The following is a 22,067-nucleotide window of genomic DNA, read 5'->3' as shown; positions in this document are numbered from 1 at the left end:
GCATCCACCGTGACAGGTGGTGAGGGAGCAAGGTCCGTGAGGCTGGCAGCTTCTCTTCTTTAATGGGACTAGCATCACACCAAGCACCTGGCTTTGGGGCTTTATGCTGGCGCATCAGGGCAGCAACATGGCGCAAAATGCAGCAGGTAGTGAGCAAAGGAAGAGAGAAATTGAACCACACAGAGACCTGCACAGATGCAACCAGAGAGAGACAGACACACATACACTCACGCACACGCGCACAGAGGGAGGGACAGATGGAGACATGAGTGTTGTAGGAGTTTTTTCCCAGCGAATGATAAAGACAATACATTACACCAGCCCTTTCTCCTTCCACCCCCAAGAACCGCTCCAGTCAAGACCTGAATTGATGACCCCAGTGAATAGCATCCAGCCTACTGGAATGTGCTGGGCTGCATGTTACCCACTCCTGGTCCCAATGCAGCTCTCTCGTGGGGCGTTTCTTTGCCCTCCCGTGCTCCCTGGCCTTGCCTACAGGACTCACCTTCATCTCCTGGGCCTCCAGCACCTTCTTGCCATCCCAGGCCCAGCTCCGCTTGGTGAAGTAGTTGACAGTGGCAAACTCGATCAGCGCAGAAAACACGAAGGCGTAACAGACGGCTATGAACCAATCCATGGCCGTCGCGTACGCCACTTTCGGTAAGGAGTTTCTGGCGCTGATGCTCAGTGTGGTCATGGTGAGAACGGTGGTGACACCTGCGGGAACAAAGCAGGAGAGGACAGTGCTGTCAAAGCATGCAACCATGTTTGTGTGCCTGTCAATGAGCTATCTCTTCCCACTCTCTCTTTGTCCTTCCAGGTAGAGATGCCAGCACGCCCATGGACCAAATGCACCAAAGGCGCAGGTAGGGCCAGCCCCATTGATTTAGGCCCACTTACCTCAGCAATGAGTTTGGCCAGATGCGGGATTCAGGAGGCCTGAGTTCCATTCCTGGCTCTGCTACTGGCCTTCTGGGTGACCTTGGGCATGTCATGTCACCTCTCTGTGCCTCAGTTTCCCTTACACCTCTTGTCTACTTAGGATGGCAAACTTTACGAGGCAGGGCTGATCTCACCATGTGTTTGTACAGAGTCTAGTACACTGGTGCTTCTGGTTGCTACCATATAAAATAGCAAACAGTGGTAGTGGTAAGGTGCAGCCAGCCAGGCAGATCTAACTGGACATTTGTGAAGGAGATGCTATTAGGACATTTAAAATTGTGTTTTGTGGAATATTTACTACATATCTCTCTGTGCTCCCCTCCTTACTTCCTCCCATAGGAAAATAACTAACACTTAAGACTTATACAATCTTTTCCATCTGTTGACCTCAAAGAACCTTACAAAGGTGGGTGAACACAATTAACCCCATTTTACAGATAGGGAAACGAGGCATGGAGAGAAGAAGTGGCTTGCCCAAGATCACACAAAAAGTCTTTCGCAGAGCTGGGAATAGAGTCAAGGTATCTGGACTTACAGGATGGAGCATTCACCACTGGACCATGCTATCAAGAATTTTTGCAATTATTCATGGCAAAATGGCCTTTTAAACTAATGATGTTCTTCATGAAAAATTGTTAACATAGTCAAAGCTTTTCAATTCATGTAACAACTTGTGTCTTTTTCAAGTTTAATACAGCACCCTGTATTTCTTTTGTAGACACAGAATATCTCAGAAGTATCTCTAGCATACCATACCACTTCAACATTACAAATAAGTTTGTATTTATCTGGTAAGGTACGGTGGAGTTTAGTGACAGGCCTGGAGAGTGGGCTCCTTTCTGCAGCATGCAAGTTAAACATGGTTGGGAATTTGTCAATAAAACTTTTTTTTTCCCCATCAGAAAACACCGATTCATTGAAACTGACACTGTTCCTCAGAAAGGCTGTGTTCCAACAAATTTTTTTACTCAAAAATTTGTTTTGAAATTGTCAAAAGATTTCATTTTTATGTTTTTGAAATGAAAAGCTCTGGTTTTCTGGTTCAAAACAAGATTTCATTTTGAAATGTAAGCCATTTATAGTTTTTAAAAAATGGCAAAATTGAAATGAAATGTTTCAAAATTATTGAAACGTGAAACGGAAGGGTTTTGCATTTTCAGTTTGCAAAAATTTTCTAGATGTTGACTTTGTCCTGATTCAGGATGGTTTTTTTTATTTTTATTTTTAGATCTTGAAACTTTTTATGGGACAGGAAAAACCATTTCCCATCCAGCTCTAATACAAGGCTCCCTCACAGCTCCCTGCCAATCTGCCTCAAGCATGATCTGCAAAGAGGAACCTCTGAAGGAATGAGTCTCCATGGTCTGTTCAGTTTTGGCCTCCCTGCTTAGACTGCAAATATGGGTGCCAGTTCTGGCAGTAATGGGACACCTGTCCCTGGGCAACTGGACTGAGATCAACCAATTCATTTCACACAGGCCAGTACACATGGAGATCTGAACCAGCAACCTGAAAGTGAAAGGCTCCGTATCCCATTATCCATTCTCAGAGCCTCCAGCTTCCCATACATGTGCATTGCCAGGAAATTAAGCAGTTTTCGCTACTTCACTTTTCTGATATCACCCATCTGGGCAGGAAATTTCTAAATTTCAAAGTCTTCTTTACTTTGGACTCTTATAAATGGACCCACTTTTCTTTTTTTTTCTTTTAATTGCCAGACATTCACTATTTGATGTTTTTATCAAGAATGTTATTGAAATCTTCATCTATTAGAAACCTGGTGGGAGGCAAATGAACAAGGTCAAAACCTTGGTTGAAAGGGTTTCTGCTATCACTGATTGCGACAATAGTTTCTGTCTTCCCTACATCTTGCACACTCTAAGGTCACTATCACCTGCCATCAGAGGTGGAAGATTAAAATATCATTGGGGAGACGGGGGGCTCGACCCAGCTCTATCTCAGCCCAGTGCACCGGGGAGATCTGGGAGTGGGAAGTGGGATGCTGGAGAGCAGGCCTGCCTCGAACTCACCCCAGCAGAGATGTCTCCACTCCTGTCCCATGGGGCTGGACCCAGGGGATGGAGAGTGAGCCCTCCTACCCTGCATTCACTCCGGCTCCATCCTGTCCCACGGTCTGGGCCCCAGGATTGGAGAACGAGCCTGGGCAGCAGCGGCTCCCTTCTGACCTTTGGTGCTGGCCTGGGCCAGGCTCCAGCTCCAGCCAGTTGGCTCTCGCCACTAGGGGAAGGCTCAAGGCGCCCCCTGCAGCATCACATGGCATGCATCGGCACTGTGATTGCAGAGATGGGCATGTGCATGGGGGCAGCCAGGGAGATGGCGAGGTAGATAGATTTTGGGGGACTGAGCCCCCTCTAGCTCTAGCAGACTGCCACCTACACCTGCCATGCTTAAATGGAGCCCTCTCTGATACCAGCAACTGTTGTAGAGGGAATGAGGAGACCCTGGTCTCAGGCCTTGGCAAGTAACTGAAGGAGGAATTCATTTTAAAATAGTTTGTTAATATATTTGTAACTCTGGCCCGACCTTCCGCCTCTGATAGCAAAGTGAAAAGATATTGTGTAAAGAAATGAAAATAATTACAGTCAGTTTAAGGCACAGTCCTATTGACTCAGCCCAGGGATCAGCACATGCACAGGTCGGACCAGGAGTGTAATCAGCAAGTACAAGCTGTGTATGCAGACCCATTGCCCTCTTTCCCATATACACCTGTTACATCCCACAGCCACCATGTCAATAGAACCTCGAACAAAGCAGACGCAGCCAGTTCTGTGTAACTGGCTTATCAATATCTAGATTCTTGTTATTATTCAGGAGAGCTGATCAGGAATTTGTCAACAAACAGGTTTTTGCTGAAGAATACTGATTCTTTGAAACCCAAACTGTTTCCGTGAAACAGGGTCAGTTTCGATGAATGCACTGACTTGAAAATTTGGGGGGAAAAAGTGTCAATATTGACCAAATGGAAAATTTCAGTTTTTTGTGTTGAATTTTTTTTCATTTTTAAAAGAGGGAAAAGGTCAGAACTGAAACAAAACATCTTGAAATTATCGAAACAAAACATTCTGACTGATCCATATTGATTTTTTAGAACATTTTTGATTCATGAAAATTGTCAGTATTCTGAGTTTTCATCCCCATTGGGACAGGAAAACTTTTTGACATCTTGAAAATCTTCATGGGAGGAGAAAACAGTTTGCTGCCCCGCTCTATGACTCAGCACTGATTTGGCATCTCTTGGGGTTTTCTCACTGATTCCAATGGCTGCACGATGGGCTATTCTGAAGAACACTAATGTAGGGTGCTGTGGGAAACACAGGGGAAGGCATGGAGCTCACAATCAGTCATATTTCCAGTAAAAAACAATCCCCACCAAGTACAGTAAAATCTACTAAATAGCAGAGACAACAGAATGTTCCGTTTACATGAGGGGCCACTGGACAAGCAAATTACATTAATTTCTGCTGGGTTCTGCGAACAGGTCAACAACATCCATGATCAGTCAGAGAGCTAACAGTGTTATCCAGGGCACCTGAACTTGGCCCACTGCCCAGAGAAAACCAGCAGCAATGGTGTCACCACGTTGCACCTCGGCCTCAATCCTGACTAGAGGGAACACAAGGCTGAAGGTAGATTCTGCTAGGATTGTGAACCTTCTCAATGACCTTGCCCACGGAGGGCAGATTTTAACCCAAGTGCTATCTCCTAGGCTCACGGATTTCAGGTAATGACTGGCTTGCTACAGAAGAAAGGCTCTGACACCTGCTCCTTACTCATCCTGACTTCCTTCTTGCCTCTCAGCCATCCTCATCCTGTTCTGAGTTGCCTCCCTCCTTGCCTTTCGTGTTCTCAACGTGCCTCTTTCCCCCTTGTGTCCCATATGGTGCATAGACATAAGCGATTAGGCTGATTAGAATCCAGGCCGGCAGCGCTTCGGAGATTCGGATTCTGGCTACTTCAACCTTGCAACTTGCCCACCAGATAGGCATTAATAAGAGGTCTGAGGAAGGATAAAACCTGCCATCACGAACATTACTCTTTAGAAGTTAAAATGAAAGGTGGCAACAGATACCGCATATGCCTGCCTACGCTCCTGGGGCTGGCATGCTTCAGCAGAGCGCAACAGTTCATGTGAATCCAACGTACCTATCAATAGGTGAGAGAGAACAGATTTCACCGATCCCCGGCACGGTTCAGCAGCCCTGCCCACGAAACTGACCCCCAAGCAGAGGGCTAGGGATACTTTGGAGATATGTTGTGTCCACAAAAGAAATATAAGGTTCACAAATGAGACCTCCAGGTAGCACAGGGAGGAGCACCAGACAGATTAGAAGACACTGGCAGACAGACAAACAGGTGTGGTGCCATTCCCTTCAGTGCTCTGGTTACCTAAGCAGCCATGGTTGCTCTTCCACTGAAATCCCTCACCCACCAGCATACTGCATGTCAGAAACTCACCGAATACAGTCCGGGCGGGAACAGACTCCCTGTTAAGCCAGAAGGAAACCTGTGATAGGATGACTGTCATAATGCAGGGCAGGTACGTCTGGATCACAAAGTACCCAATCTTCCGCTTGAGGTGAAAGTGCGTGGTCATGACGACATATTCCCCTGGAGGGACAGCAGGTTAGAGCAGAAAGCAGCAGAACAATTGTTACTTGCCAGGCCTGAACCAATAAAACCTGAGTCCAGATCTCACAGTAGCATTTTTATCCCCCGAGGGCGTGATTTGTGTGAACGTCCCGGTCCTGTAGGGCTATATCACCTGATATTGCAGCATGTGTCTAAGTTACCATCTGACGTATTATGATACCTCATGATAAAGTAGATCATACCATAATGGCATGAAACTGGTATATGTTTGTTGCAATACAAAATTGGGGTCTATGTCACTCTTGTATACAAACATAGAGATTGCTTTGTACAAACAGAGATTGCTTTGCATGTGGGTAGGTGGACGTTGGTGAGAACTGTCACCAGCCAGAGAAGTGATATGAAGCTCCAAGCATTAGAGCCCCTTTCCTCAGGACTTAACAAAATGAAAGCAAACCAACTGAAAACCATTGAGCAACAATCTCCAGTGGCTTTCCCTGCTTCACTCAGCAGGGAGGGGAGAAGACGCACCCCTCCCTTCCTTCCTCCCTCCCTCCCACCTGCTTCTCTTCTGAACCAGCTTCTACTCCCTTTTATACTCCCCCCCCCTTCCCATGCAGCCATGTGACAGGAAGGCCCCCATAACCCTTTACAGACTGCATCATCTTTACCTTGTCACAGTAGGAGCCTGGTACTCTCTATGTTTTGACAAAAGATGTTATGATCTGTCAATACCCAACTCCTCCCTGTATCATTCATCTGGAAGGTCGGGACAGGATGCTGGTTGTTCAAGGCCTGGGGTGTGAGCCAGTGAATTATGTCTATTTGCCATCTCTATTTTCCTTCCCCTCCCTTTGCCCCAGTGCTCAGGGTAATGGTGGAAGCCTTCAGTTTGGCTTCATCACTGCTGGAATACGGTGTCCTTTTTTTTTCGACTCTAGCTCTGTTAAGCCATTATGCATTGGTGTCTTTTGCAGATTTCATATCATTTCAGCCTATTACTTTGTTATTATTTTTACTACAACTTGAAGGCAGAGCTAGATCGAATATTATGACATTTAGTTCTCTGGACTCCCCACATGTCCTCAAGGGAGGCGATTTGAGCTGTTAAAGACGGATACAATTAACATCAAGTGCAACAGAGAGGAAATATCCTAGAACTACTGGCGCACACACACAGAAGGAGAAAGTTAGAAGAGACACACATGGGGTAACTGCAGCTCTCTGGACCTGAATTCACAGGGGAAAGGGAGGAGCGGCAGATGGGGAGAGAGAGAGATGATTAATATTGGTCATTAAACAGAAAACATTTGTCTGGGACACTCTTCTACAACTGACGTAATATTTGCCCAAGAAAATTCAGTGAAAATCAGAGTGAGCAACATTGGCATGGTGGCCTCTCTTCACCCGTGACATTCTTCTGGGAGACTGAAATTTCAGCCAATTCAGCTGCACCCCCAGGTGATGAGAAGCAGCTGGGCAAGCAGGAGAGTTCCAAAGGCACACGTGGCTGTTAGCTGTCTGAATCCCATTGGTTTGCAATGGGAGTGGGCAGAAAGACACCTGTCTGCCAGTTGGGTGCCTAACTGCCATTTGTGCCTACGAAAACCTCCCTGACACTTCCTCTCTTGCTCCATCGCCCAACAGAATATGAGAAGGTGGCTCTGCTGCTGCAGATGCTGTGGTACCTCATAGCATGGATATGCTCCATCTATAAACACCCCAGCATAGGGAGTTAAGCTCTGCAATGCTGGGGTAGGGTCCTGAAAAACCTGGATATATTCTGTTCTCCAGTTTTCCTAGCTAGTCATTTTTATGGCACTTGGCACCATGGTACCTGAGCACCAGCATTGTGTTATGGAGCTCTCCTTCATAGCACGGACATGCTGTGTCCACTTGAACAGCTGAATATCACATCAGATGACCCTGTGCAGCTGGAGATTCCATCCATAATAACCTAGGAAAGTTCCCTCTCCCATCAGAACAGCTTGTTCTTAGGGGGTGCCATGCTCCTTACCCTTCAAAACCTCCCTCTACTCCGTCCAAAACAACACAGCGTGGTGTTAAGGAGTGTTGTGATGCCCATGCATAGCGTGGACTGCTAGAATGGCTCCATCTCCCATCACCCCAGCTTGGATCTAAGGCTACTGTGATGCTGGTCATGCTATCCTTGGATATGATCCACTGCCTGCAAGTGTCACTGGGTATCACTAGAAGTTCTGGCCTTTGATTGAGATACCTCCATGGCTCCCATTTACTTTGCAGACATATTGGACCCAACCATGACAACAATATACATTCAAATCACATGGAAATACCCCACCTGCCAGTGCACACAGCTTTTATGTCCACTTCCAGCCCCACCTCACTTCAGTACCTGTACTGGATCGGACCATCTCTGTTCCGACCACATGGCCCAGGAGGTCATACTGATTCAGGCGAGATCCACCTTTGGCCACTTCCACTGATTTATCCTTCCCCAGCGTCCAGGTGTAGATCACCTCCGTCTTCGTATAGGCATCTGCAGAGGAGGAAGAAGGAGGAGGTCATGCTTCTGACCAGCCTAAAATATACCAAAGATTTGGGGCCACATTCAGTCCCGGTGCATCTTCAGAGAAGCCACAACGACTAATATGGCCAGTTATGTCTAACCACCAAGATGACTTTAGAAACAGTTAATCATATAACCAAAGTCAGGGCTGCCTGCCGGATGTTTAGAGTTTAGGGAGGGGTCAAAGGACACCTTAAGCGGCAGCACACTCCCCTTTAACGTTCTGGCCTACCTGGCAGTGACTTGTCATTTCTGAACACATTGGAACATAGAGCACTAGCTGCTTCTCTTTGCTCTAGCATCTACCTCAGATATCGGTTGGGCTGCATCAGAAACAGAATCTGGATCTGGCAAAGCAAGGGTTTCCCAAACCAAAGGGTGCTAATCACAGCTATTTTGCACACAGAAGCTCCTTTGCTCCTAACTCCCTCCATGCTTTTGAAAATCTGCCCCCTTCATTAAATTGGGCCCATGCCATACAAATAGCATGGACTTTTTCCTCAAAGAGCTTCTGAGCTTCCTCCCTCTCCTCAGTCCTCCACCTTCCCTCCCCAGGCAGGCAGCTGAGCAATCAACTGAGCTCTACTCTGTCCTCTGCAGTGCTCAGCCTCCATGCCACTGCTCCATCGGGGCCCTCTCTAACCCAGTCACTAGCATGTTGGCCAGGGATAATTAGTCTAATAAGCTGGGGATCTGAAGGGTGCCGGGCTCCAGCCACTGGAGGGGTGTGTACACTTTCTGCTGAATGTTAGGCCGTTTCTTACCAGGGTGAGAAGAAAAAGGCAGAGATCGCCTCACACTCACCAGCCTGCAGCTCTTGACAGCTGCCATTAAGCCCCTCCAGTTTATGTGAAAAATTGGCTCTGGAGAAAGTTTTCCTTCCCCCATTCTGCCCCCCTGTTCTCTTCATCTGCATGATCACAGGCTCCCCCACCAGCTTGCCAGTCATCCTCCCTAGGAGTCAGCTGCAGTGGCTGGAAACTGGAAGTGGCTGCCTGCAAGTTGCAGAAGAGGCAGCTAGCGGGAGACGGCTAAATTACTGAGAGAGGCGGCACTGTGCTCAGAACAAAGCGGTGCTCCAGCTACCTGCCTGGTTACTGTCTCCATGCACCCTTTCCCTCCGCCAGCCTCCCCATGTGCTCACACACACCTTCAACCCTCCCACCCCATTCACAAACATACTCACGTTCACACCATCCCCACCCACCTGCACTCCCCCCTTATACTTGTATGCACAAACACCCCCACTCACACTTATACATACTCACATCTTGCTTTCTCACTATTACCAAGCCCGCAGCATTCAAAAATCATGAGTCAGGCTCCAAAGAACCACAAATTGTCTTAAAAATCATGAGATTACACACAAAACAATACATTTTGGATTCTTTGCATTTGCCCTCTGGGGCGGGAGTATTTAGAGAGTCACATTTTCAAGATTTTCACTGCAATTAGGTAGACTAGAAATGGTCCTATTGTAAAAAAATTATAGCTGAAGTTTTTGCAAAATCACAGGACTCCAGGAACTGGCACTTGAAGAATAACACCAAATATCATGAGACGTGCAATATGCTGGTAACTCCGCTCTCTTTTAACCTCCCACCTCCTTTCCCCCTCCAGTAAGCCGGCAAGTACCTCTGGCTCAGCAGGAGAGCTGCTAGCTATTTCACTGGAGGTTAAAGAGAAGTGGAGTCCTATGTGCTTCACTGCCACCTGCTCCTCTCCCCCCACTAGAGTAAGAACTTGCAGCTCAAGTCTATCTCAAATCCCTGTCCCCTCAAAAACCCCAACAGCTAAAGGGCCTGAGTTCTCCTGGAAGTAGAGTAGGGGTGGGGGTTGGAGGTTGCAAACAATGAGGCACATACCTCCAGACAGCTCCATGGCACAGTCTGTGATGCAAGTTCCCTGACATGGGTGTTCAGAATCGAGGACCTTCCCAGAGGCCATTAGCTGTACCATAAGGGCCAGATGGCAAGATTCCTGCTTTAATCTACCCCTGACTGCAGCTCCCTGCAGTGATCACATCTACTGCAGAAGCCTGCTAAACAGATGCTGGGAAAGGACACCGACAAGAGATTTTTAACTCTTCCCCTTTCCCTAGGTTTCCCCTACAAGACCCAAAGGGAGACCAGGATATTTTTCTGCAGGACTGACGATGGGTCAAATTCCAGCCTGTGAAGCTTTGTGGGACATTGTGGGTTGAAACTTCACTGATTTGTCTAATTAAAAACGAAAAGGTCATGATTGCATTTTCGCTTTTTGCAAACCTGTTAAGCATTAAGGAATAAAAGGTGATTTTGATGAATGGGCGACGTTTCTCGGTGCACAACGGTGCTGTGTAAGCACTTCCAGTGCAGCTCGGCTAATGCATCTTCAACCTGACTGGCAGTGCTCTACTTTTCTAAGCCTGCCCTTCTCCCACCTCTGCCAGTGCACTGGCATCCTGGTCTGTAACACCCCCTTTTATTCCAGTCCTGGGTCCCCACAGTCAATGCACCTTAACGTTAGACTAGAAAGCCCTTCTGTTATTTCAATGCTAGACACCCACCCCCACGCCTCCCGTGTTATCCTGCATGCAAATGAGGTTGTCAACTCTATAACAGTTGTCCTCTAGGACGAAGGCATTCCTTGCGTCATGTAGCAGTGGCACTGATATTTTGGGTCCGTTTAAAGCCCTGAAGATATTTCTGGTCTGTTTAATGTCTTGTTTGCACAATGTGGGGCAGCCCAGTCCAAATCAGGATCGTAAGTGGCACAACTCCTGCGGCATCCTCTGCTGCCCTAGTCTTGGGTGTCCCTGCATAGATGTCCTACTTTGAGCCAGACTGCATGGTAGTTTTCTGGTGTGTGTGATGCTGGCAGACCAGGTGCCAGCTCATGCCAGGTCTCAATGGATCACTGACAAATACATGGCTGAAATCAGCTTGGCTCACCTGTGTGCTAATGTTGTTAAAATAGGTGTTAGAGTTATAAGAATGTGTTTCGTGTTTAGATTTTATTGAATGCTTGTAAGTTGCTGCATGCATTAATCTCATCTATAACATATGTATCCCCATATTGTAAGGCAATATTTGAGTGGTTGTGTTGTAAGCCCCTCTGACTGTGTAAATCATCAGGCAGGAGAGAGACATTAACCAGTGTGAAGTGCTGGTCTCCAACAGAAGGTGTTAAGTCCTGCTCAACAGGGAAGGTCTATGGTCCAGACAGACTATTGTGGAACATTAAAGAGGACCAAAGATGTTTGTTTTGCCCTCCCCACCCCCCCCTTAAAGATGAGTCATGCAAGTGGATTCCTGCTGTCAACTGCATTTGTCACTAAGAGCACAAATGAGGAGAGGGATAAAAACCTCTAACAAGAAGGAACAGGATCTCTCTGCTATCATAGAATCATAGAATCATAGAATATCAGGGTTGGAAGGGACCTCAGGAGGTCATCTTGTCCAACCCCCTGCTCAAAAGCAGGACCCATCCCCAATTAAATCATCCCCGCCAGGGCTTTGTCAAGCCTGACCTTAAAAACTTCTAAGGAAGGAGATTCCACCACCTCCCTAGGCAACGCATTCCAGTGTTTCACCACCCTCCTAGTGAAAAAGTTTTTCCTAATATCCAACCTAAACCTCCCCCACTGCAACTTGAACTCTTGGGGACAAGGTTTACTAGGCATAAGCTAGAGATCCCTAACGTTTAGCCTGGGTTAGCCCTAAAGGTCACAAAGAGCTTGCTTATTATAGAAGCGTCTATTACATTTTGAAATTTAAGATTCCAACTCATTTGTGTTTATATATTTACCTGCTTTAACCTTGTAAATAACTCTCTTGTTTCCTTTTCCTATTTAATAAATCTTCATATATTGAGAGACAAGGTGGGTGAGGTAATACCTTTCATTGGACAAACTTCTGTTGGGGAGAGTGATAAGCTTTCGAGCTTACACAGAGCTCTTCTTTAGGTCTGGGAAACGTACTCAGAGTGTAGTAGAGCAGGGGTAGGCAAACTTTTTGGCCTGAGGGCTGTACCTGGGTATGGAAATAGTATGGCAGGCCATGAATGCCTGGTGGGGGAGGGAGACTCTATGGGGTGTAGTGGTGGGCGGGGCTCTATAAGGGATGTTACCGAGGTGGAGGGAGGGGGGACTCATGGAGTGTTGCATGGTGGTGGGGGGAGCGCTACAGGGGTGTTCCCGGGGACGCCTAGGGGCCCTGCCAGCAGTGACGCTAAGACAGCTGCACCAGGCACTTGCCATGGGCGGAGGCATGGTAGCTGGGATGTGTGCGGCCCCTGGCTGGTTTTGAGGCTCTCAAGGGTGGGGCTGTAGGAGACTGGGAGGGGATTGGGCACGCTGCCGTGTGCGGGAGGCTGCCATGTAGGGGGGGGCTTCCAATCCTGGAAACAGTGCAGTGAAGTCGCACCTGCGCAGGGTGGCTCTGCACGCTGGATGTTGGTGCTCATCAAAAGAATTGTGAGTCGGGGGCTGGGGAGCGCCGGGTGGGTGGAGCAGGGCAAGTTCCCAACCCCGCTCCCTGGTGGGAGCTCAAACACTGGATAAAAATATATGACGGGCCAGAAGCAGTCCGTGGGCCATAGTTTGCTCCTGTAGTAGAGTGTCCTGTAAGTAAGTTTCTCAGACTTGAAGAAGAGCTTTGAGTAAACTTGAAAGCTTGTCGCTCTCCCCAACAGAAGTTGGTCCAATAAAAGATATCACCTCACCCACCTTGTTTCTACAACAACACTGCATACAACAAATCTTTATACAGTTTATTATAGGATTGGCTCTGAGGCAGGTTAAGATTTTGTCACGGTTATTTTTAGTAAAAGTCAGGGACAGGTCACAGGTAATAAACAAAAATTCACGGAAGCCCATGACCCATCCCTGACATTTACTAAAAATAACTGTGACAAAATGGGGCTGATGGGGGGATAAGAGTTCGAGCCCTGCTGTGGGAGGGATGGGGGGACTCTGGCACCTGCCACCACTGCAGCTGACAGCTTCAGGGTCCCCCCCACCGCCCGTGGCAGCTGAGAGCTGTAGAACTCACAACCAGTTTGAGGTTTGTGCCCTGGTTCCTAACAGTCTGCCCTGAGCTTGGCACTCATGCTCTCGAGTCACTGCAGGGTGGCATGACAATGTGCACATACATCTCCTAGGGAGCACGGAGAGACCTTCAAACTCATTTCACTTCTAGTCCCTGGAACAATGTGAACACAGGGGTTGGTTGGTTGGTTGGTGGAAAGTGAAAGCTGCTGTGCAAAGCTTGGCTCCCTGCTTTCAAGGGAGTGCGCTGCCCTGCAGCCATTGGGAAGGCTGCCACCGCTAAGAAGTGGCATGGGGACAGGAGGTCAGCAATGATCGATCCAGCTTGCCAGGATCCTCAGAAACCTGAACTGAGTGCTGCTGAGTCTTTAAAGAATATGTCTGGTGAGTTAAAGGGACACTGCAGAAGCCCTTTAAGCCTCAGATCTGACCAAGCCTAAACTCCTTACAACTCTGGGGTGACCAGCTTCCTGGTCTGTGGGGGGATTTGCTGAGGCTGCACTCCTCATGTGGGTATTGATGGGATTTTGATGCCGTTCTATTGAACATATGAGCCATGTGCTCAGACACTGTGCTGATGGGTGCCATATGGATATTGATCATAATCATGGCCAGTTTTACAAACACTCAGCTTCTTGTTTCAACACTCCCATCGTTCAGATGCTGAAATAATAAAAAAAAAAAAATGGCACTCTGCCACTGCGGGGGCCTGACAAAAACGTGTGCAAGAGTCTCCTTCCTCCGCCCTCTCCCTCCAGGAATGCTATGGGATCTGAGATGGAGAGTGGATTCCAGGCTTTGCTAGTGTAGGAGCAGATGCAGGGTTAGATACCCTTGCCCCAGAGCAAGCTGCTCTTCCTGAGTCTCTTTTCTCCTGGAGTGTCCAACCCCAAATGTCTTACCAAAGAGCGTTATGGCGCCTCCTATCAGCAGCCACTGACATTGCATTATAACTGCTTAAGTAAATAGGTAAATAACACCATTGCCTGTCTCCAAAACAAAGACTTTGTGTATGCAACTATAAGAATGAACTTTTTCCCAAATAACTTTACAAGCAGCTGGCTAAGAACAAACGACTGTTCCCAGCCCTGGCATTACTAACAATGCTGATGTTTCCACCCAGGAGAGAGAAGGTCAGGTTGACTACTTCTGTATTAGAACCATAGTGCCTGACCCTGCAAGGGGCTGAGTGGATCCTGAGACCATGCTGCGCAACCTCATCTTGGCAGATCAGACCAAGAGAGGGGAAATAACAGAAGGGGAAACATACATTTTCAAGCATCTAGTGGGGTGAAACGCTGCTGTGGTCTGGGAGTACCACAAGATCCTGGCTGCTCCAGATCTGCCAATACACAAAGACCTCAATTCCCTGCCACTCTCCAGACTCAAATCCAGGAAATCTTTCTGGACCCACGCATCAACACTACAGGCCAACAGAAAGGATGCCAGCACTTGCTGGCTTGAATCATGGGCCACTTGTGGTGCAGCCCCCAAAATACCTTAATGAAGAGCCAAAGAAAGAAGTCCTGGGATTCTGCCTTCCCTGTTGTCAATGATATTGGAGCAGTGCACGGAAGGTGTGGATATCTCCTCCACAAATGGAAAGTCAAAGAATCACCAAACTGTGACTGTGGTGCGGTACAATCATGTGACACATGATAAACAACTATCCGATTCATGCTTACACTGGTGGTACACAGGGGATCCACCTTGCTACCCCAGACGCATTAGAATGGCTTTCAAATCTCAAGATTCAGTTACAATCCCAGCCTGCTGCTTTACAAATGCCACACGAAAGAAGAAGTGAGGTCAATGAACTGAAATGAAAGCCTGATCAAATCCAGTGGTAGTGGAGGGACCAGAGAGAACACCAGCCAGCAAATGGCTGTGTACTCCACTAGAGAATCAGACTAATTGTCCCTCTCCCTCTAGACTGACAGCTCCCTCACATTACCAGGACGTTCCTCCCTCCTCTGCCCCCAGGAAACTTGGCTTCCCGCGAGAATGTGAGCTCACTGATGTCAAGGAGAAGCAGGGGATTCAGCACATGAGGTGAAACAAGCATGTGAGGGAAAGGGCATGGCCAGCCAGTGCTTGCCTACCTTGTTCCCAACAACAAATGCAGCCCTGCACCCACTGCCTCAGCAGGCAGCCTCGGATGGAACCAACTGCTAGCAGTCAGAGTGTGAAGTGGAGAGAGTGGGCACAGATAGGACTGGACTTACTGTCAGCATAAGGACAAACTTAGGGTACAATTACCTGCCCCAGGTTCAAGGCACGTCAAATGCAGGCCAACAACTTTGCCAAGTACACCCTGGTGGGCTGAAGAAGATAGGTGGACAGTCAAGGGGACAATGATACAAACTAAAGTGGCAACTCCTTCCTGATCCGAAGGCAGCCACAGGACACCCATCCCATCACGTGCCTCCATGGCAGTGTTTCCTGGACGTGACGTGTTGAGTCAGCTGCACACACTTTTCCTATCTGATTAGACCCAGGCTGCAGGACCTCATTAATCAAAGGCTCTCCTGCGAGCGCGTTGTGCTGTCACCTAAAGCTGTATTTGATAGCACCATTATTACACAGGAGTTACCATAGCTGATCACACCCACCATCCATCTCGTCCAGTATAACTCCTCTGACAGTGGCCAGAGCCAGATGCTTCAGATGAAGGTTCAAGAAACCCTTCAGTTGGGCAGAGGTGGGTAATCTGCCTATCCCCCATCTCATCATAATCCCCAATAATTAGAGATTGGTCTAAATCCTGAAGTATGAGGTTTTATGTCCCTTCCAATACCCTCTTTGTCATCTTGACCTGTTAAAACTCTGGATATTCCTGATATCCATATATATATGTCCAATTCTTCTTTGCATCTTGCCCAGTCCTTGGCCTCAGCAGCTTCCTGTGGCAGTGAGTTCCACAGTCTAAATACACATTGTGTGAAAAAGTGTTTCTTTCCTATCAGATTTATATTTGGCCTTTCCATTTCAGTGGCTGTCCCCTGGTTTCTTGTGTTATGAGACAGAGAGAGCAGAAGCTTCCAATCATGCTGATAACCACATTCCCTTCTGGTAGTTGATTAGATATATCCAGATAGACTTTGCCCTTGAGCTTTATTACAGGCTGCCATGGGTTCATTGATTGGACATTTACTGAGGGGGGAGGCAGGCTTTAGTAAGCTGGGTGCTTTATTTGATTGTCTTAGAGCACAAGCTGTTGGGGAGGGGGCTCAAACTGTTTTGTTTAGCTGGGAATAGGTAACCCTAAAGGGTTAAAGTAGATTGAACCAGACGGGCAGCTCTCTGCTCACTAGCCAAGGAGTGGTGGCTCTGTGTAGAGCTGAGCCGAGGAAGGTGATTCTGTTTCATGGAGGATTTAGATATTTCAGAATTTGGTTTTGTTCTGATTGGGAATGAAAACCACCAATTTCAAAATTCTCCGCAAGAGGGAACAGAGCCCCAGCTCCAGGACAGCCTAGCTGGTGGGTACTCTGGAGCTGGGGACCCTGCCCAAGAGCTGCGAGTCTGACAGTTTGGGAGTTCAATAGTTCAATAAATCCTATGGACAAAGGTTTCATCAGAGCAATGCCACCAGCTCCAGCTCTGTGGGACAGAGAGCTGTGGGGGGAACACTCTACCCAAGCCAGAGAGAGGTGAGTGAAGCTGTTTGTCCCCGTACTAGCTTGGTAACCTTACAGCGAGACCCAGGGTCACTTACCCATCCCTGGAGTGCAAATTACCGGCAGTTGCACACACACAGCTCCTATGGACCACAGTGGGAACTGTACGCACAGTTTGATTTTATTATATGGAGCACCTAGCAAATGTGTGGACACTGTATGATTAATAATAATGCTATCTAAAATACCTGACAGAAGAGTTCCGTTAAATAAATAAGCTACCAGCATATGGGCACACAAAACTAGACTGTGTGCCCTCCCCCCATTTAAGAAGGTTGAACTAGGCACTTACAGCTCCCAAATTTCAGCGGGCAGGCATGCACATCCATTGGGAAATCCTCCAGGTGCATGGGGCACTCAGCGTGAATGGTTAACCTACAAGACAAACATAGGCCGTCATTCGCACATCTGCTAAGGATCCAGCATGGAGCTGCTGCTGCAGCATCTTGTCCCATATCCACCAAAGTCTACATAGTTTCAAAATGCTGACTCCTAGCAGATCTCTTGGCAGCAGGGCCTCGGGTATGGAGAGAACAGGTTGCATTCAATTCTTGATACCTTCCCCATTTTGCAAACTTAGTCCGACCGACCGAGTTCACCTTTATCCACTAATTGCCATCTAAAAAGGATCTATCAAAATCCTGTACATTTGTTTGCCTGTGCATTATGTGCAGAGAGATCATTAACACCTAGTTCTAGCAATGCTAGGGGTTGCATCATGGATCTTATTGCAAAGCTGATGGATTATACATTCATAGTCTCCACATGCTATATGGTTACTAGGGTTAGACAAAGTATCAAAGCACTTCAGAGAGTTAAAAACCTGGGAAGAACGGGGCACAGCTCTTCATTATCTTCCTGAACTCCCTGGAACCCAGGGCAATCTGCCTTCTACTACAGCAGGGTTCAACATACGCCCCTAAGCATGCTGGCCAGACGGACTGGCTGATGAAGTAGGGGTATCTTTAGGCCGCCGTTCCACTTCTTCTTACTCCCTTATGGCCCCCTTAGAGGGTGCAGAGATACAGACCCTGGGAAGGGCAGGGACTGTAATTGTGTCTTGCTGCTGTGCAGAGGAGTGGATTGTGTGTCAGGGACTCCTCGAGCGCACCCCCCAACACACACACATCCTCGTGAATCCATGGAGCAGCAGGACATAATGTGGTCCTATCACAACATCACCTCGACATTAACAAGCAGCTGATTCAAGGGTGCGGCACAGCAACCATTATAACAGCACCAGTGACACTGACGTCCTCGGGGCACACATAGAGGGGACTGATAATAAAAGGATTCAAGAAAGTGTTTTCATTCAGTCTAGAAGCTTATGCTCATTGATGAACTATTGAAACTGTCAGTGAAAGTCTGCAGCTGTTTAATATACACAGAAGGGAGCCAAAACAGACACCAAATAACTCTGTTGAGAATTCAGATGGTCAAGAAAGGTTCCTATTGCTTCGCTAGAAGGAGTGGCTGATGGACACTACAGGTAATAGAGCTAGACCAAGGCTGAAGTTGTCTTAACAAGAACCTAGATCACAAAGACTAGCTGAAAATTTTCCATTGCAATATTTTTTGATGAAGAATGGCTTTCCACAAACTGGAATTTTTCACCAAAACAAAATGTATTTGTTCATTGAAAAGGTTCAGGTTTTTGTAAAACAAAACAAAAACAAAAACAAACAAAAAAAAAACAAAGAACCCTGAAACGTTTTTGTCTTTCAGATACCAAAAGGCAAAAAAATTAGTTTGGGAGTTTTTGACAAAACCCCAAAAAATTCAAAGAAAATTTCCGATGAAAATTAAAAAAAAAAAGATGTTGAAATTTTTTGGAGGACAAAAATACACTTTTCTCAAGGAGGTCATTGCTGTAAAGCAAACCAGAAACAATGCACTTGAGAACCACTAGATCCAGGTATCTGGATCTACTAAGGTGGACACAATTGATCAAGTTCTGGTATGACATTCCCTCGGCATCCCCACTGAAATCACTGAGCTAGGGTGACCAGATGTCCCAATTTTATAGGGACAATCCCAAAATTCAGGCTTTGTCTTATATAGGCACCAATCACCCCCCATCCTGATTTTTCACACTTGCCATCTGGCCACCCTACACTGAGGTTGCATGGAGTGTGTGTTTGTGCAACATTATTGTGAGTCAGTAGATGGAGCTGCTACAGATAGCACTCTTGCGTTCTGTTCAACGGAATATAAAAGCGGATAGCTCTTGCAGAAATGCTTATTGTCAGCTGGCTGTTCACTGAACACATTTTGCTATAAAATTGCTCTGATGCAACGTGTTGTCATGTTTGTCCTGCTGGGTTGGCAAATAAATCTTGTAGTGTTGGAACTGGATATCACTTCCAGTTAGAGGGGTCTGGTGACTTTATAGTTCCCACAAGTCCTCACACTCCCATCATCTAGAAACACACACTATAAGAACAACGCATTCTCTAAACTCTACAGGTCCCTACTTCTGCAATTCTTCTGATTGCCTTTCTATAGGTTCTTGCAAGGCCCAAGAGGCAAGAGAAATGTAAGCCTGGCACTTTTAACAACATGCCTTTTGCTTTTATGCCTTTCACAATCCCATGTCTGAATGAAATGCAGATTTATATTTTCCTTTTAATTATATCCACAGGACCTAACAGGCCATGCAGAGCTGCCATTCCCAGTTCCTGCTCCACCTCCCATCCCCCATGATGTAGAGGAAGGGGCAAGAACACAGAGTGGCAGGGAAGGGCTATGGCTAGAGGCCAGGGTACATTGGGCATACAATCCCTGTAGGACTGCTGCCAGCTGGGCCAGGACTGGTGCAGAGAACCCACTCTCCTGGGCAGGGTAGATCTCAGTGCGGGAGAAAATATGGGCCTTTAACTTGTTACGCAAATGACTGAAGTATAGCGAAGAGTAATTTTCTTCTGTGACAGTTAATGGGAAAGGCAAACAGGACCACTTGTACCCGACATTGGCCTGCTAGCTTCCCAAAGTCTCTCTCATCTCCACCCCCGTGTTCCAGTACTACGCCCCTTTCTCTTTGCGTAACAGAACATGTTTTCACTTGTATGTTTCTTTAGCAGCTACAGATACTGGGGCACTTCTGCCTGTTTCCAAGATCCTATTTACATTGTTGATATTCATTTTATATGGAGCGTGGGAGACTTGTTTTTGTGCCCGACACACAGATGTGAGCAGGGCTATAAAACACCAGTTCTCTCATTAGGGACAGGTCCTGCATATTTACTGTGCACCAGCCTGAACCCTGTATTCCCAGTCGGGATAAGTTAAATGGAAGTCAATGGGACTAGTCATGTAACGGCTCCCCTTTGGGAGCGAGGGTCTCCCAATCCAGACCACAGCTGGTGAGGTGCTTCATACTCCTGAGCGAGTGTGATCTGCTGGCCAGGCTCCTGCTTTTTGGCCTGGTACAGAAACATTGAGTGGTTTGAAGTAACATCCCAAAGCAACAAAACCGCACACGCTGCCTCCCATTTGCTGATGTCCTCTTCACTCCTCCACATGTGCGGACTGGACAACAGGGCATGCAGGCAGAGGAACCTTTCAGTGCTTGATCCCAAACTCACTGATATCAATGGAAATACTGCCATGGGCTTCGCATCAGGTCTGACATTAGCCGTCCATTTCCTTCGTTGGGTTCACATACCAACACTGCATGCTCTGCTCATTCCAGCTTCAATTCCTATGCCTTCATTCTAGATTTCTGATCCCAAACACAAAAGGCAGACAGGCTCCCAAAATGATTGGGATGAACACTCAGAAAATCAGGTACACTTGCTACTTCTCTTTGCTTTCTTAAGTGAAGCGTCTCTCTCTCAGCTACAAATTTGTTTGGGGAACTTAGCATTCATTTTGTTAGCTCTTCTGTCAAGTCTACATAGGTCTTATCACTCCATCCTTGAGGGAGTCATACATCTTTCTGGGCTGTAAATGTCTCTTCTCCGGCTCGACTGGATTTTTTCTTGTAACATCCTTCAATGTTATTGGCATAAAACTACAGTTGGGACCTTGGTGCATGAACTTCAACTTCCTCACTCTTTTTATCCATGTGGAAATCGCCCATTTTACCACCCATTGCCTGTTTTACCCTTTCTTTTACCCTTCTTCTTCGGTCAGATCCTTCTTGCTTCACTGATGACCTTATCATTTCAAAAGCACCCCAGCGAGTTGATTCATCAGCCATCCTGCCCAAAGGACACACTCTCATGGGCTTTTCTAATAAGCCAAATCTGTCTTTTTAATTAACTATACTGCGCTAGATGCTCTGCTGCTATCAGTGTCCCCTGGGAGTGGCTGAGTCACGGAGGGTACAAAGATGCTGGTTACAGACCCCAGACTTTGGGGTCCCTGCCACGATGGTCCTAGTGTACTTTAGAGCAGCACCAAGGCAGTCTCTCCCACCGCTGCACCTTATCATTAGCAATGACAGTATCCACCTGGCCCTCAGCCTCGTACTCCTCAATCTGGCTGCCCATAGATCAGAGCAATCAGTCTTTTTGACTTGGGTATGAAGGATCCAGCACAAAGTGTTCCACATCTGTAGGTGGAATCAGGATTGTAGGTCTCTGGACACGTCCGATCTGCTTGACCTTGTCTGCATCTGTCTGTGTGTATCACAGATGTTTGCACGCCTCTGGGAATTGCTGTAGCCCTGCACAAGCCAGAATGGCCGGAGACGGCTGCCCTTGCCACTTCATGTGAAATTGCAAATGTATGGAAAGGGTGGAATTTCAAGCTCAAAGAGAATTTTACTAGCTGATACCAAACCAAACGGAGCCCACCCCTCTCCCCTCAAAACAATAGCTTTTCCCCATCCCATAAACTGGGGGAATATGGGGGCCCTGAAATTATACAGAAAACTAAATGTTGAGGTCTCGAAAAACCACAGGAAATGAAATGGCTAAAATATTCAGGCAAAATCTCACCTGAAACTTTTCAGCTATTTCAACCACCCAAAAAGTTAGTGCCTCAGATAACGTGACCAACGGTAGCATTTTCTCACTGGAGGGAAAAGGGGAATAGGCCTTAGACCTCTCTCTCACACACGCAGGGGCACACGGGGGCAGGCATATGCTCTCTCTCACACACACATGCACTCTCACACGTTCTCACACACACGTTCTCACATGCAACTGTACGTGTTTCCACATACTTTCTCTCACACACATGCACTTTCATATGCACTCCCTTAAACACACACACACTGTGCTCCTCCACGTACTCACAATCCATGGCT

At 47.1% G+C, this 22,067-nt stretch overlaps 1 protein-coding gene across 2 annotated transcripts in view; it reads right to left on the bottom strand.

Annotated features, from left to right (window-relative positions):
* The window catches only part of GABRA3 (gamma-aminobutyric acid type A receptor subunit alpha3), a 131,415-nt gene that overhangs the window by 12,963 nt on the left and 96,385 nt on the right, over window positions 1–22,067 (bottom strand). Inside the window, exons 6-9 of one of the 2 annotated variants that reach the window (XM_084639240.1) lie at window positions 17,106–17,188; window positions 7,931–8,074; window positions 5,419–5,571; window positions 502–717 (exon numbers count right to left, since the gene is read on the bottom strand). In XM_084639240.1, coding sequence (XP_084495366.1) covers window positions 502–717; window positions 5,419–5,571; window positions 7,931–8,074; window positions 17,106–17,188 — 596 coding nt within the window. The remainder of the gene's footprint in view (window positions 1–501; window positions 718–5,418; window positions 5,572–7,930; window positions 8,075–17,105; window positions 17,189–22,067) is intronic. The other variant, XM_084639239.1, reaches the window with a different exon arrangement.

The sequence above is a fragment of the Lepidochelys olivacea genome (genome assembly GCF_965140295.1).
Source record: "Lepidochelys olivacea isolate rLepOli2 genome assembly, chromosome: 9".
In the NCBI taxonomy this organism is placed as follows: Eukaryota; Metazoa; Chordata; order Testudines; family Cheloniidae; genus Lepidochelys; species Lepidochelys olivacea.
Note: the sequence above shows the minus strand (reverse complement) of the source record. Positions and strands in the feature narration are given on the sequence as shown.